A 16,330-nucleotide genomic window follows, 5' to 3' on the forward strand; every position below is an offset into this window, starting at 1 on the left:
CAGTTCGATTCCTGGGTCAGGAAGATTCCCTGGGAGAAGGGATAGGCTGCCCACTCCAGTATTCTTGGGCTTCCCTGGTATCTCAGATGGTAAAGAATCTGCCCACAATGTGGAAGACCTGGGTTCGATCCCTGGGTTGGGAAGATCCCCTGGAGGAGGGCATGGTACTCCAGGATTCTGGCCTGAAGAATTCCATGGACAGAGGAGCCTGGTGGGCTACAGTCCATGGGGTCACAAAAAGTCAGACACAACTGAGTGACTTTCACTGACACATATACACTGTATATATTTATGGGCTTCCCTGCTGGCACTGGTGGTAAAGAACCTCCCTGCCAATGCAGGAGACATGTCCCACGCCAGTTTTCTTGCCTGGAGAATCCCATGGTCAGAGGAGCCTGGTGGGCTACAGTCCATGGGGTCACAGAGTTGGACACGACTGAGTGATTTTCACTTTCACAATTCACTCTCAAAGGAGTCTAAGGGGCTTCCTAGGTGGCGCTAGTGGTTAAGAATCTGCCTGCCAATGCAGGAGTCACAGGAGACACAAAGATTGGGTTCAGTCTCCCAAGTCAGGAAGATCCCACGGAGTAAGAAATGGCACGTGGGTAGAGGAGCCTGGCAGGCTACAGTCCATGGGCCACAAAGAGTTGGACATGACTGAGCGACTGAGCATAGCACCCAGCAAAGGAGTGTAAACAATTACGATAGATAAATTACATATAGCAGACCCAAAGAAATCTGAGCACAACTTTATGGTAAGAGGGTTGAGTGGTAGTATGAACAGAAGGGTCAGAGATAGTAAATCTTAATTTTCAAAGGAATTAAATATTAAGTAACAGATGAAACCCCTGCCTTAGCTATGTTTCTAAATTCCACTTCTTTTATTTGGGATCTCAATGTCATTGTCAAGAAACAGAAATTCAGTGGCAGTTTGCCAAAATACATGGTAACTGGAGATGAAAGTGAGAGATATGGAGGGGTTATCGCTTAGGTTAAGTCAGATGAAAATTCACGCTAGTTCTGCTTCAGTCCTTCAGGACCGATGTGCACTGCTTTTGTTCTTTCTGGAAATAGTTCATATTGATTTCAGGCTTTTTTTTTTTTTTTGAAGCAGGAATGGCCCTGCCTGCTCCCAAAGGGTGTAAACCAAACCTATTTTATGTGCCTGGGGGGGTGAGGTTTGTTTTTTTTAGTCTGGAACTTTGCATAAGGCTGCAGTGCCGCTAGCAGTTCTCAGCGTGGGACTTCTCTGGGTGGCACAGTGAAGTTGGTACCATCCAAACTGTCCTAACCCCCTGAATGTCAGAACCAGCTTAGGCCGCCGGGACTAATTTTAAAGATGAATCAGGTTGAGTGTCCCGGGGGTCACTCCCAGGATGCGTCCTGGATGGATGTATGGGAAAAGATGGCCACTGCTTCCTGTGTGATCTTCTTATCGCCCTGTGCTTACGGCGAGTTGAACTGCTTCGAAATCATGTTCTTGAGTCTTTATTGTTCAATTGTTCTGTCGTGTCCGACTCTTTGTGACCCCACAGACTGCAGCACGCCAGGCTTCCCTGTTCTTCAGTATCTCCTAGAGTTTGCTCAAACTCATGTCTTTTGAGTCAGTGATGCCATCCAGCCATATCATCCTGTTTGGCTTCCCCGTTAAAGCCTTTCCACACCTGGCCCTCCCTTCCCAGGGTAGAATTGACCACTCTCTCCATACACCCCGGACTCTCTCATGCAATCTCTTCACGTTCATTGTTGAACTTTATTTACCTGTCTGTCTTTCCCTTCTGGACTGAGAGTTCCTCTAGAGGAAGCACAGTTTATTCCTCTGTGTGTTTGTGGCCCTGTTGCCTCCAAGTAGAGACCGACCTCTGTATTTGTTTAATGTGTGTCTCTATACTTAGCCATGTTACAGTCATGTTTCTGTTCTAGTTTGACTAATGAAACATGTCATTTCACGTAAGAACCAGATGATTGGAGTGAGATGAAAATAAATTTGCAACAGTTCCCGACCTTTCTGACCTGGCATCTAATTACAAGCGTTTAGCATTCTTTGTGAAATGGGCAACAAGGCAGGCACTACCTGGGAAAACAAAAATGGGGTCTATCTTATTAGGTCAGGGCTTTCAGACAGAAGCATGAGATAAAGGCTCAGTACAGAAATGCTGGCTATAAAAAGCAAAATTAGGGCACCTTGGCATCAAGTTGGAGTGAATAGTTTTAGCGACGTAATGGGATCCTCTGGCGCGCGCTCACTGCTGGAAAGAGTGTGTAGAAATTCAGGTGTGCCTGGGCTGACGTGATTTTTCTCTGTCAGGACCTTGCAAAATGGAAAGATCGTCGGAAAAGCTACACTTCGGATCTGCAGAAGAAAAAGGAGGAGAGGGAGGAGATTGAGAAGCAGGCTCTTGAGAAGTCGGAGAGAAGATCTAAGACATTTAACGAAATGCTGCAGGACAGGTAATGAGACCAAATGCATCTCAGGGTTGGGGAAACCAGTGTTAGATATTTTGTGTAAGTGTTGTGAGCTGTACTTATGCACCAATATTAGACTGTCATCACATATGCATACACCTTTGAGCGTTTTGCTCTGCAGTGAAAAAGCAAAGTACTGCTGTAATAAGTAGTGATTTGAGTTAATGAAAGAAAGGTGTACTTAAAAGTGGCATTCGTTGTTCCTTCCTTATACATTGTATATTCACATGCAGAATTGGCTGATGTTGGCTATCTTTGCAAAAATAAACAACTTTTTCCTCCTTTTAAAGTAAATGTAAGAATGGAATGGTTAAAAAAATGGCTCTCATTCTTAACTAAATTGTGTAAAATGTAACAAAGTTCTTTTTCATGTTGGCATGGTGCAATTAAAATTGTACTTTTAAAGGAAGACTATATAAACATCACTGTAGGGGTGTATCTTTTGCTTTGCAACATAACAGGATAAAGGTCCAGTTAAACTTGCCTGTGGAGCAGTTGCTCTATGAAACCTTGAGATATTTATGGGTCAGGGAGAAGGCAAATATGCTTTAAGGAGGATGTCAAAAAGGAAAGGTGCTGTCAGGTAGAATTAAACAAAGCTCCTTTGTCCCTAGAAGACAATGGTAAACACAGTTTCATTCACTTGAATGCAATGCAGTTGGCTTGGGATGTACTCCTTACTGAATAATAGCCAAGAGACTGTTTCATCAATTTCTCTGAAAATAGAAATGGTGACTTTTAATCTGCCATAACTGTCCATGCAGATTCTACCAAGCTGTATGAAATCAGCTTGATTTCTAACTTGATCTTATTGAAAGTCTGAATCTTTTGTGGCCTTCTATTTTTACAAAACTATTGTAAATTGTATACAGGAACTCTCTCAACCCTGTTAAGAAATCTGCATCTTTGGAGGGTTCAAATTGGTTGTCAGTTATCTTTAAAGTGTGTTATGGAAATTTGAATAATCTCTTATTTAAAATTTTCTTATTTTCCTGTGAAAATCCTTTTACAGTTGCAAATACTTCACAGATTTTTCTTAGCCTCTTTAAGGAAAAAAAAAAATCAAGCTCTTAATCCTTTGTGTGATGTTGAAAAATTCACGTGTATTTTTTCTCACATTCTGTTTATTACATTATTATACTAAGTCAGCCATCTTTTTATTCCTATCCTTTTTTATGTTATGACCAAAATAACATGTCTCTCCACCTCTGGGTGTCAAAAGCATAATTTTGTGGTTATGGTGTTTCTTTCTGCTAAGGGAATCCCAAAATCAGATGTCTACAGTTACGTCGAGAAGGAGGCTGTATTCTTTTGATGATGGATTGAATGAAGAAAAGCTTCCCCCTGTGCTGCCTATGCCAGAAGCCTATTCCCAGAGTGAGAGAGCAGAAGAGAAAGGAACGACTTATCCGACAGAAATTCCTAAGCAGGATTCTACAACTTTTGCAAAAAGGGAGGTCACAGCTGAAGTTCGGTTTCCTTCTAGAAGCCCTGTGGAAGAACAGCGCCCAGCCTCTTTGTCGTCTCAGCATTCACTGAATACACAGATGGAGTTGACTCGAGTTTCAGCAACTCTCCCCAGAAGTTACCAGAAAACCGATGCGGCCAGGTTAACCTCTGTGGTCACACCGAGACCTTTTGGCTCTCAGTCAAGGGGAATCTCATCACTCCCGAGATCGTACACGGTAAATGTGCGTTCCCTTGGTCTGTTCTCCAGTGCAAAACACTGGTGAATTTGTGCGGAGGTTTCTGTTAGAGATATTAGATATGTAAAGTGTTTTAGATTCAATAGACATTTAATACTTAAAATACAGCAACAACGCAGAACTGTTTAAATTTCAAATTCAGTGAAAGGAGAGCTGACACATTTAAAAAAAATAAACTATATCCTAAGGCAGAACATTTACTTAAAAAAATTTTTTTTCAGTTTTTAGAATTTATTTTAATTGGAGGATAATTACAATATTGTGATGGTTTTTGCCGTACATCAACATGAATTGGCTGCAGTGTACATGTGTCCCCCCATCCTGAACTCCACTCCCACCTCCTTCCTCATCCTCCCAGAGCACTGACTTTGAGTGCCTTGCTTCATGCATCGAACTTGCCCTGTTCATCTGTTTTACATATGGTAATATATGTGTTTCAATGCTATTTTCTCAAATCATCACACCCTCACCTTCTCCCACAGAATCCAAAAATTTGTTCTTTACATCTCTGTCTCTTTTGCTGCCTTGCATATAGAATCATCGTTATCATCTTTCTAAATCCCATATATATGCATTAACATATATGGAAACAGTGTTGGAGTTTCTCTGTCTGACTTACTTCATTTTGTAAATAGGCTCCAGTTCCATCCACCTGTGGTACACACACAATGGAATATTACTCAGCTATAAAAAGGAATGCATTGGAGCATTTACTTTTTAGTGTCATATTTTCTCAGATGTATCTATTTTGAATACTGTGTGTGCTCAGTTGCTTCCAATTCTTTGTGATCCCATGGGCTGTAGCCCGTCCGTGAAATTCTCCAGGCAAGAATACTGGAGCGGGTTGCCAATTCTTTCTCTAGGGGATCTTCCCCACCCAGAGTCTCTTGTACCCCCTGCATTGGCAGGCAGAGTCTTTACCGCTGCACCACCTGGGAAGCCCCATTGTGAAGTGTTAGGTTGTACTATATGAAGTTGCCAGTAGTTAGTTCTTTTTGACCTATAAAACAGCAATTTCATGCAGTTTAACCTAAATATTCTTAGGTGATTATGCCCAAATTTTCTGTGTATCCTCATTTCCCACTTCATTAGAACTTGATACATTTGAATGTATTTATTAAAATGTATCTCATGGTTCAAAAAATACATATTTTATTGGGGTTTTAAAGAATATAGAATCATTTACTCTGAGAATGAAGCAGTGCCATGTACCTGAAAGTGATTGTATTAATTTGAATTATGTGAAAGGAAGCAGGACAGTCTTGAGCGCTTTGGTATTCAAATTCCTTTTACCTCTGCCAAGTAGAATCCTAAAAATCTAAGAGAAAAGATTTGATTAAAAAAATTCAAAGTGAGCAAAGTCTGCCTAAACTAACCAGAAAAACCCCTGACCATTATATTAAGTAAACACAGACATATTTGACAACATAAAAATTAAATTTATATGATAGACACCGTTAATGTAGTCAAAAGACTCCATTTATACAGGCTCAGAAAAATATTAGTAAAATGTATTTTATATATAGGTTTAATATCCCTAAGATTTAAAATGCTCCTACAAATTGATAAGGAAAAAATAAATAGTAGAAAAGTGGATATATAAATGAGTGGCCAGTTCAAGGGAGAGGGACTTTGAAAGGTTGGTTACAGAAAGCACATAGAAGCATGTGTAGTCTTATTAGAGCAAGCATGAACTGTACAGCTTTTTACCCATGAGACGACAAAGATTTAAAACGTTCAAAATGTGTGGTGTTGACAAGGCTGCAGAGATACTGACATTCTTACACGTTAATTTGGGAGTGCATTGTTACAGTTTTAAAAGATATATATATGTGTGTGTGTGTGTATACAAAAGTTATATTACACATATATTCTTTGGTTAAGTTTACCTTTAGGAATTTATGCTACAAAAATAAACATGCTGGTATATGTAATATCTTGGGCACACTTTAAATGACATTGAAGCATAATCAAGTGAATAAATTATAGATATCCATAGTGTGGGGTATGCAACTGAACTAGTTTAGATTTCTGTCTGTTGACCGGGAGTAATATAAATGTGCAAAGCATGTTTTAAAGGTCTGTTTATAATAGAAACACTTTCATAAAATCAGCTGTTCCTCCCACTTCATATGTGCATATCTGTTAGTGTCAGAGAACATGCTCCTCCAGCCTTTTAGTAATAGCTACTTTGCTGTGGGAGCTACATGTTACTTTTGTTACCTTAAAATATTAATCTAATGTATATACTTTAAAATAGAAATCTAACAGAACAGCAAGTTTACAATGATGTTTCTTATTTAGATGGATGATTCTTGGAAGTATAATGGAGACATAGAAGGCGTTAAGAGAACCCAGAGCAGTTCGATCAGCATCTCTGTGCAAAGACCTGACACAAGCCAGCTTGCGTCCGGCTCATCCAGTGAAAGAGAGGCCGAAGCGCCCAGAGAAAGTGTGATGCGGTTGCCCTCTCCTACACCTCCCTACTCGTCTCTTTCCCAGGATCAGGCTGCCACTTCTAAAGACACATTGTCTTCAATATCTAGCCCTGATTTAACATCTGAGCTTGGAGAAGGGAGAAGCTCACCACAGGCAGAGGTCCCCAGGTCACAGGTGAGTTTGGAAAGGCCTTTTAATAACCTGCTGCTTAAAAACTAAAGGATTTAAGTCAGAAAACCATATTTCTCACCTCTGGGCATGACAGTCTTGACTGATAATGTAGAAATTGATGTTGCATTTTATTTTTAACAGATCTTGGAGGAGGTAGATCTCTTCCAGCTCTGTGATGGATCCAGATGACCCTTCTGATATGGGTGTATGGAGACTTTTGGGACCAATCTCCCTCTGGTTAGGCTGGGTTCACTCCCTACTCCCCACTTCAGCAGCTGTTGACTTGCACTGCTGGTGCTCATCAGTCCAGGTTCAGGTGCAAGGGTTACTCAGGCGATTTTAGATGCAGGTCTAGTAGTTAAATGGGTAATAAAAGCCACTTCTCAGGAAAGTGAACTTAACCACAAGGAGAAATTGATACATATGAGAGGGACTGGCCTGTAAGGACATGGCACTTCTTTTTCTACCATATGAAAAGTGTGGTGGTGGTGGTTTAGTTGCTAAGTCATGTCTGACTCTTGTAACCCCATGGACTGTAGCCTGCCAGGCTCCTCTGTCCATGGGATTCTCCAGGCAAGAATACTGGAGTGGATTGCCTCCTCCAGGGGATCTTCCTGACCCAGGGATCCAACCCAATTCTCTTAGGTCTCCTGCATTGGTAGGCAGGTTCTTTACCAGTAGCGCCACCTGGGAGGCCCTGTTGCTTGTCTAGAGAACCGAAAGAAACTTTTCTCTTTTGGAAAAAGCCTTCATTAAGCAATTTGAGAGTTGTATGAAGCCTTTAGTGTGGAGGTGCTTTTATGGCTCTGTGACTTAGTCTAGCCTAGAGGTACCTTACTAGAGTGTATATTTTCCAAGGCACAACATCAAGTATATAACGTGGCCTAAGTTATATTAATGAAATACCTTTGTGTAAAATATGACATAGTGTATTTTAGTATCATTCATTTTTATCACTACAGCAAAGCTTTACAAGTTTAGAGTAAGCTTATCTCTTCATGATTATAAAAGACTCTGTGCTTGAGAAAATTTGGAAATGTTGGAAAATATACACAATAAAAATGGTTTGGTAATCCCATCATTTAGAGATATTCTTTGACACTTAGGTATATCTCTTCCAGTTTTCCTATCCGTATTTACAAAAGTATCTAAAGCAATTTCTTCAGGTTGCTAAAAAATGACTGGTTGTAAATTATGTTTTAACTTCCATTTTAAAGAACTGGGAATATGTAATTAGCATCATATGTCTCAATGGATGAGAAGAATAGCCTCTGTTATACTTGGGGATCATAAGGTGCCAGTGGATGAATAATAGAGAGAGCAAGGTGCCTTTTGTTTTATGGACTTGCCAGTTTGCCTTCCTCTTTTCAAATAGCAAATCCCATGAAGTAGCCTGATTATTTTCCTGTGTGCTTAGTGATGGCAGCTCCCTCAGGGTAACAGGTGACTAGCTGCATCCATGGATTAAGAAAAAGCCTAAGTGTGGGTGTGTGTTCCAGGTCAGAGCAGTTCAGAGGAACCTGAGTTACTGTGGCATGGTTTCAGGTTTCATCATTAGCGTGTTTATGCCTTTTAGTCACCCAACTTGAAGTGGAATGCTACCAGGCAAAATTAGGCTTGAATTAATAAGTGGAGCAATTGGAATTCTTGACCAGACTTCTATGTTATACGATCACTTACTTGCCTGTTCTAGAGATGCTTGATGTGTCCACTTCCACATTCCGAGGAAAGTGACTTATGTAGCATTGCCCTGCTCTTATCACTCAGAAGGCACTTGCTGACCTGGGCAAAGGGTGGGGAATGCACAGAACAGCCTAGGACCAGTATGGCACGGGTGTATGCAACATGCCTGCAAATTATCCAATTCTAGGAGTTCAGAGTAGAGAAAAATAAAAAGTAGTGTCTGGCTGAACATTGAGATGTCTTTCTCTTTTAACTGAAGTGTAGTTAATTTGCAGTATTCTATTGGTTTCAGGTAGACACCTTGGTAGCTTTGTAAAAGAGTATTCTTCAGGTCTTCTTTCTTTACTACACGTGTGCGGGCAGTATCCTTTCCTGTCTTTCTACAGCATCTCTCTCGATGTTGTTACCCTTTTCTATCCTTGCTTCTGCTACCCTAGTTCCGGCCCTTTCCCTCATTAATGCAAACACTTTGTAAAATAGTCACAGATCTTTATGCATCCTACACAAGGCTGGCCCCAGATTAACTTGCACAATGCCAGGCTGGACTGGCTAATTTCTCTGCTTCAAAGCCCCCAGTGGCATGCTGTGGTTCCTTCTGTGAAGTTCAGAGCGCTCGAGAACACTGGGGTCCCTCATGACTGGTCCCAAATTCTCTTTGTAGCCCTGGCACAGCTCATGTTTACTGAATGCTTGTCATGTCAGTAGGCTTAGCACGGAATCATTTATTAAATCTTCACAATGAACCTCTTATTGCTGTTTTGTAGCTGTGGAAATTGAGGCATGAAGTGGTCGTGATATTTCTCCACGTCCACACAGGGTATGGAGTGATGGAGTCAGGATTTGAACTTAGGCCATTTGACTCAAGGTTGCCTACACCACCTTGTGTTGTGAGAAAGAGACGGGAAGTAGCTGAAAGCTCTTCACATGAGACTGCTTGACTTCTCTGAAACACACCATTTACTTTCATGAACACATCACGTGTATTTTTGTTCTTATTGTTGCCCTATTTTAAAATGTTCATTTCAGTCATCTCCGTGTTTTGAAGTCCTCTTGTTCCTTCAAAGCCCAGAGGGTTGGTTCCTTCGTGGGTCAAGATGTCTGTTTCCTCCCCCTTGTTGGAACTGAATTTTTCACCCTTGAAAGTTTCGTTCACTGAATTTTTCCCCCTTGAAAGTTTCATTCACTGAATTTTTTCTTGTCCATGTGTTTTCTTCTTCACTGGTATTCTTCCCCGGTGGCTCAGACTGCCTGCAATGCAGGATACCCTGGTTTGATCCCTGGGTTGGGAAGATTCCTTGAAGAAGAGAATGGTTACCCACTCCAGTATTCTTGGCTAGAGAATTCCATGGACAGAGAGCCTGGCAGACTACAGTCCACAGGGTCACAAAGAGTCAGACGTGACTAAGTGACTAACACTTTCATTTTTTTCACTTTTTGGCTTTTACCCATAGTTATCACGTTTACTGAATTGAATTGCATATGAATTTGATCCAGCAGGTAATTTAGGTCCTTATAGGTTCTTTAATGTGGGACTTTTAGGATTAAGTGATATTATAGGAATGTGAGCACTGTGATGTTCTAGAAAATTATTTTAAGGAGGTGAAATCTAAGGGCAGAAATGGGCTAGTAGCCTGTCACAGAATTATGGTAAGAAGGGAATTCATAGCATAAAGAGCGAAGACTTAGCAAAGGAAGAACGTAATGACCTTTTAAAAAATCTGCTCAGGAATTTCTTTCTCATCTCCATTGCTGATCTGGAGTTTTATTTCGCTCTCTTTCCCTTTCTCCTCTACTTCTGTTAGGGGTTGCTTCCTTTTCCTTCTTCCCTGCCAATCCAGGCTGCCAGGGCAATTCTCAAGGGAACCCAGGGCAAGAGGAAGCAGTGTGGCTCCCAGAGTCCTCTGGCCTGCTCTGACTGCCTTGCATATGTGCCTTTCCCCCGCAGAAGGGTGTTGCCCGGGTTTTTGTTTTGTTTTCTGTCTTGTCCTAGCCCTCTGCTCTCAAATCTCAACCAAATCCTTGTTTCAGAACCTTTGCTCCAGATTATTAGATCAGAACCCAGAATCAGGATGATAAATACATGTGGAGGGAAGGAAGCTTTTTACACTTCTGATGCCCAAGTCTACAATAGTGCCTCTTTTAAGAGTACCCAAGTTTTAACCTTCTCACAGCTTCCTCCTGTTCATCTTACCTGCTTGTCACCTTCACTGGACCCTAATCTATCTAAAGGTGGGAAGCAAGTCTATTTTGCTCACTGTTAGTGCAGTGCCTGTACCTGTAAGTATTTGCTGAATGCTGACTGAGTTCTATCATAGTAGCTTTGGAGCCATGTGTGCGAGAGTTAAATAGGAATTTCTTTTGTTGTTCTGGAAACTGCCTAAGCAGCATATATTACCATGTATAGCATTGTTTCCATGGGAAAAAGAAAATGATTAATAGGCATCACCTATGTGCCTTAGCACCTTTTAAATGTTTCATTTAATCCCCTCAATAATTTAGCAAAGTATGTTGTATTATCCTCACTTTTACCAGTGGAATACTTGAGATTTGAAAGTTATATAACATGCCCCAGGCTGGTTAGATTCTTAGGCCACAGTCGCAATTTCTCTGACCCTAATTTATTTTTTTGAAATGTGACATGCTTAAATTGGAAAAGAACCTTGTTTCTAGTTAAAACACCAAATGTTGACTTATTTTAACATCGCCATGTGTTTAGAATTTAGAGCCAGTGTGGACTGAAATATCTTCTGGTTCATAAAGAGAAAATCATTCTTAAAATTACTTTGAAAGAAGGTAAATATTTATTAAAACTTAGCCCAATTGAGTATAATTCTGAGATGCAGACTTTGAAATCTACACAGTAGGTTATAAGGAGCTACCAGAAATTTTTAAATAGAGTGTGATATAATAATTGGCATTTTCTGTAACTAAAGTTCAGGCAGCTGTGGGGAAGATGGGAGGAAGGAAAGGCTGGAGGCAGGAGAGCCAATTAGAAGGTTACCCACGGCAGCTTAGAGGGAAACTATGACCTGAGTTAAGATGAGCTTAAAGGAGGGTGGAAGGATGGGATATTCAAGGTAGATTTATGGCTTGTGGACTTGCTAACACTTTATTAAGTGCATGTGTGTGATGGATTGTGGGGGGCCCATTGTGTAGAGGTAGCCTGGGGAGCAGTTAGGGGGAGGAAGGAGGAAGAGGCCCAGGAAGAACCTGATATTTCTAACTTGGGCATCTGGTTGAATAGTGATGTAATTAACCCATATGTGAAAAACAAGAGGTAGAAGAGCAGGTTTAGGGAGGAAGAGAATAAATATAATTTTGACTGTGTTGGACTTAGGTAATAGTTGATGATGATGCATGAGGTTTACTCAGGAAAACAAGTGGTCAAGAAAGTGGGAGACTGACTAGGGAGGAGGAGCAGCAACCAAAGGAAACTGGAAAGGAGAGGAGCATGCTAATGAAAGCAGGAGGTGGCCAGAGGGATGGAGGAGAAAGGCAAGAGGGCAACATGGGAGGTTGTTTCCTGAAAGCAAGAGGAGTTGGCAGTGCCTGATGGGATGAGGGCCGAAAACGGATTTGGTAGGTAATAAGAGAGAAGCTTGGGAATGGGCTGAGTCACGTGGTAGAGCTGGCAGGATCACCTGCTTCCTTGGAGTGGGTCATGGAGAAGGGGAGAAGGTAGATATAGACTCATCTTCAGTGAAGGAGGAGCTGCGCCATGATTTGAGGGCTACTCACTATGGCTTCCCGTGGCTCAGCTGGTAAGGAATCTGCCTGCAGTGTGGGGGACCTGGGTTGGGAAGATTCCCTGGAGAAGGGAAAGGCTACCCACTCCAATATTCTGGCTTGGAGAATTCCATGGACTGTATAATCCATGACATGACTGAGTGACTTTCACTGTGTTCTCATCCACTAAGACCCTGAAAAAAGACATGAAAGAACCGTGTAGCCAACATCAAAGATTGTTTATTTCCTTTGTCATTTATGATTTTACAGCCTAAATCTACTTTTAGTGTATTTTTATTTTATCGATTTAAGTAAGCTCTCTTTAAATGAACATGTTTATCTGATCAAAAAAGTTTGAGAATGCCCATCTGACTTGTTAGTATATAAGGTTGACCCTGCTGTTCATCACTTTCCATCTGTGGTGATACTAGAATCCAACCCAGGGATCGAATCCAGGTCTCCCGTGTTGCAGGTGGGTTCTGTACTACCTGAGCCTCAAGGGAAGCCCAAGAATAGTGGAGTAGGTAGCCTACCCCTTCTCCAGCAGATCTTCCCAACCCAGGAATCGAACCAGGGTCTCCTGCATTGCAGGTGGATTCTTTACCAACTGAGCTATCAGGGAAGCCCTGTTAAGCCTAATAAATTTTAGATCTCATAAAAATCTGCTCATAGCTATGCCAGATAATCATATTTTTGTTTACAAATCTCAGCCTGAAGTCTGTATTTCTGGGTGTCGCTGGTGGCTCCTACCAGTGCAGGAGACATGGGTTCGATCCCTGATCCAGGAAGATCCCACATGTCCGAGAGCAACCCGTGTGCCACAGCTGGCAAGCTGCAACTGCTGAGCCCATGTGACAAAACTAGTGAAATCCGGGAACCCTAGAGCCCATGCTCCACAATAAGAGAAGCTCAAGCAGCCCCTGCTTGCAGCAACTAGAGCAAAGCCCACACAGCAATGGAGACCCAGCACAGGCAAAAATAAAAATAGTGAATAAAAAATTCTAGAGAATGTCAGACGACTAAGAGGTTGAGAAGAATGAGGAGAAATTAAAAAGTGTATATTTCTGTTTAAATTGAGGAAAGTTATTTTTATTTTAGATGCTGATATGTTGGTAATTGTACTCTATCTTTTCCAAAATAGGCAACTGTCACCACTTGGCGTGGTTCTTTATCAGTCATCAAGACTCTAGATTTCCCCCAATAATGTATATTTCTGGTTCCATCCAGTTCAAAAGGAAATTCCCACATCATCTTGCAAAACTTGGACCCTTTGTAGAATCCTCACATGGCATATTTCTCATGAGAAAAACCAGGAGGCACAAATCCTAAGTGAAATCAGAGTTGAATGGATTATGCTTGACTGTAATTATAGAGGTATGTTAGTTGCACAATCATGTCTGACTTTTTGCAACTCCATGGACTGTAACCCTCCAGGCCCCTCTGTCCATGGGATTTTCCAGGCAAGAAGAGAGAGTAGGTAGCCATTCGTTTCTCCTGTGGATCTTCCTGACCCAAGGATCAAAGCCGGGTCTCCCACATTGCAGGCGTATTCTTTACCATCTGAGCCACCAGGGAAAGCCACCTTACCTACAAAAAGTCTCAAGGATAATCTAGTTCAAGAACCCAGGATTCCACAGACATGCCACAATGACTGTCATAGGAGGAAGCCATGCAAGAGGGGACTATGGGGCCCTTTCCTCGAACTGCGACCACCCACTTTAATCCTTTCTGTATAGGTTTTGAGAGGAAGATGGTCTGCATGGGAAAATAGGGTTTTGGAAACAGAAAGCTTAAAAATTAATGCCATTGTGAGAGGAAAGTCTCTGCCAGACTCAGTGAAATGCCTGAGGCTACCTGGCTGTTGACAGAAATAGACCTGTAATTGGTTCTCTCTCCTTTGTCTGTGTGTATCCCCAGGACCCACAGAACAGGCTGCCAGACTGTGGCCACAATGAGGCTGACCTCCTCTGTTAACTGTTTCAGAGAGGTGGTCATTTGCCCTTTTATTATGTTCAAGTAGAGATTTAGCTCCAGGCTAAGAGCAGTCCTTTAGAAGACAATTCTTCTGGTCTAATAGCATTGTGAGGCTCTTCCATCTATGGCTTAAGCTCATTCTCTTTTATCCTGTTCCACCAAACAGGATACTATTCACTTACTCTTGCCCACAAAGAATTCTTTATTGTAGTTTGGAACTATTTATTAAAACTCTGTCCTGTCTCTTATTCTTCAAGATATAAAAAACCTGAGTTAGTATCTTGGAATTTCTAATCCATGGTTTGTCTCTGTGGCCTTATATAGCAATAGATTCTGCACTCTAATTGGCTTTAGGTCAGAATATGGAGTGGAGTGGGGTAAGAATGGTGAAGATGACCACTTATTTTCATTGAGTCATCTCTAATTTAAGTGTGTGGTGGTTTTGGTTAAGAAGTAGAACTAACCAGTAATTTTTTCTATTCATAGCAGAGTTTTATTATATTCCAGAGATTGGTATCCATCAGGCTGATCATTAATGAGTATTCTTACTACCTACATCTCAGTTCCCATATTTCAACCGCTTTATATGATGTCTGATGAAAAAAAAGTTTCTATATTATTAGCTACACTGTTTTTTTTTTTTTTTTCTTAAAAAATTCTGTACCCACTCTTGAAAAGTCAGTAATTATTTCTTGAGACCTAGGACTATGCCTCGGAGAAGGTAATGGCACTCCACTCCAGAACTCTTGCCTGGAAAATCCCATGGACAGAGGAGCCTGGAAAGCTGCAGTCCATGGGGTCGCTGAGGGTTGGACACGATGAAAGTAACTTAGCAGCAGCAGCAGCAGCAGGACTATGCCTAATTCATCTTTATTTCCTAAGTGTTTTAATCAGAATAGATGGATAATAAATGTATGTTGAACAAATGAGTAAGTGTATATTGTTATAGCACTTACTTCTCATGTCCATATAATACAGTAAATTCTTGATCCTTTATTCAGTGCCTCTCTTGTCTTCCTTCTAATTCATATGTAATATCACAGTTTTCCTTAGAATGTAGTCACTTGACTTTTAAACATATTTTAAAGGTACAAAAATTTGTGAATTGCCCACTGGTCCTAGGTCTGGGTTTAACTGCCAAATTAAAATTGAGAAGTTATAGGTTTTTCCTCGAAAATAAAGCGACTTTAAAAATAAAGAGGAATTTTTCTTTTTAAACAATTAAGTCTAAGTTCTTGATAATTGTGAATCAAAGACCTGGAAACACTGATCTGGGAAACAAACGCTCAAATTTATGTCTGGTCTTTACCCCAAACAAAAAATATAAATTATGGAAGTTAATTAAATTTTTCACAAACATAGTATACTGTAAAACTGAAAGCATTTCTTTTGGAAAATAGCTTAAAGTCCGTGAAACTGAGAATGTGTTGCTGTGGACTGTAGTGGAGATGGGAATAAAGGTTTACCAGCTGTCCAAGAGGCTCTTGTGCTTGTGAGCTGCTGTAACTTCAAGGAGGTTGTGGCCTGGAGCTCATGCTGTTTCGGGGGCCCTCTTGGCATCTTACTAGTGGTTCCTCGGGGTTGACCTAGTTCTGCATTTTGCAGCATAAGTAGCTTTTACCACTACATCGTCATGAAGCAGTCGGAGAAGCAAAAATGTCTTGGCAGACTTAGAGATGCCTATTAGGGAACGGTACCACTCCTAGAAAAGTGATTCTGGTTGCTGAATTTGGGTCTACAAACCCTCAAAATTATTCAGCTAAATATGTTAAATGCTGGAGGTGGTTTTTTAAAGTATGGTGGAATTTTAAAAATAAGTGATTTAAATCTTTTTTGCGTTTTCAAAGATGGCATTTTGTTGCCTTGTATTTGAGATAGAATAGGTAAATTTTGAAAGAACGGCATGTTAATTTGATGCATTTATATATTGTAATGTGATTGCCATTGTAGTGATAATTAACATCTCTCATATTACATAATTAGCTTTTCTCTTTATGGTTGGAAATTCTAGTCTCTTAACAAGTTTGATTATAATAAGATATTATTTATAGTCACAATACTGTGTATTAGATCTCTAGGGCTCATTTTACTGTTCATTACAAGTTTGTACCCTTAAACACCATCTGTTCTTTCCTCTCACCCCCATCCCCTTGTAACCACCACTT

The 16,330-nt window shown here is 40.8% G+C and overlaps 1 protein-coding gene across 1 annotated transcript in view; it reads left to right on the plus strand.

Annotated features, from left to right (window-relative positions):
- LMO7 (LIM domain 7) overlaps positions 1 to 16,330 on the plus strand; it is a 104,224-nt gene that overhangs the window by 60,355 nt on the left and 27,539 nt on the right. The window contains exons 11-13 of the mRNA XM_068984293.1: positions 2,309 to 2,451; positions 3,725 to 4,151; positions 6,477 to 6,785. Of these exons, the coding sequence (XP_068840394.1) occupies positions 2,309 to 2,451; positions 3,725 to 4,151; positions 6,477 to 6,785 (879 nt within the window). The remainder of the gene's footprint in view (positions 1 to 2,308; positions 2,452 to 3,724; positions 4,152 to 6,476; positions 6,786 to 16,330) is intronic.

The sequence above is a fragment of the Capricornis sumatraensis genome, chromosome 12 (assembly GCF_032405125.1).
Source record: "Capricornis sumatraensis isolate serow.1 chromosome 12, serow.2, whole genome shotgun sequence".
NCBI classification, from domain to species: domain Eukaryota; kingdom Metazoa; phylum Chordata; class Mammalia; order Artiodactyla; family Bovidae; genus Capricornis; species Capricornis sumatraensis.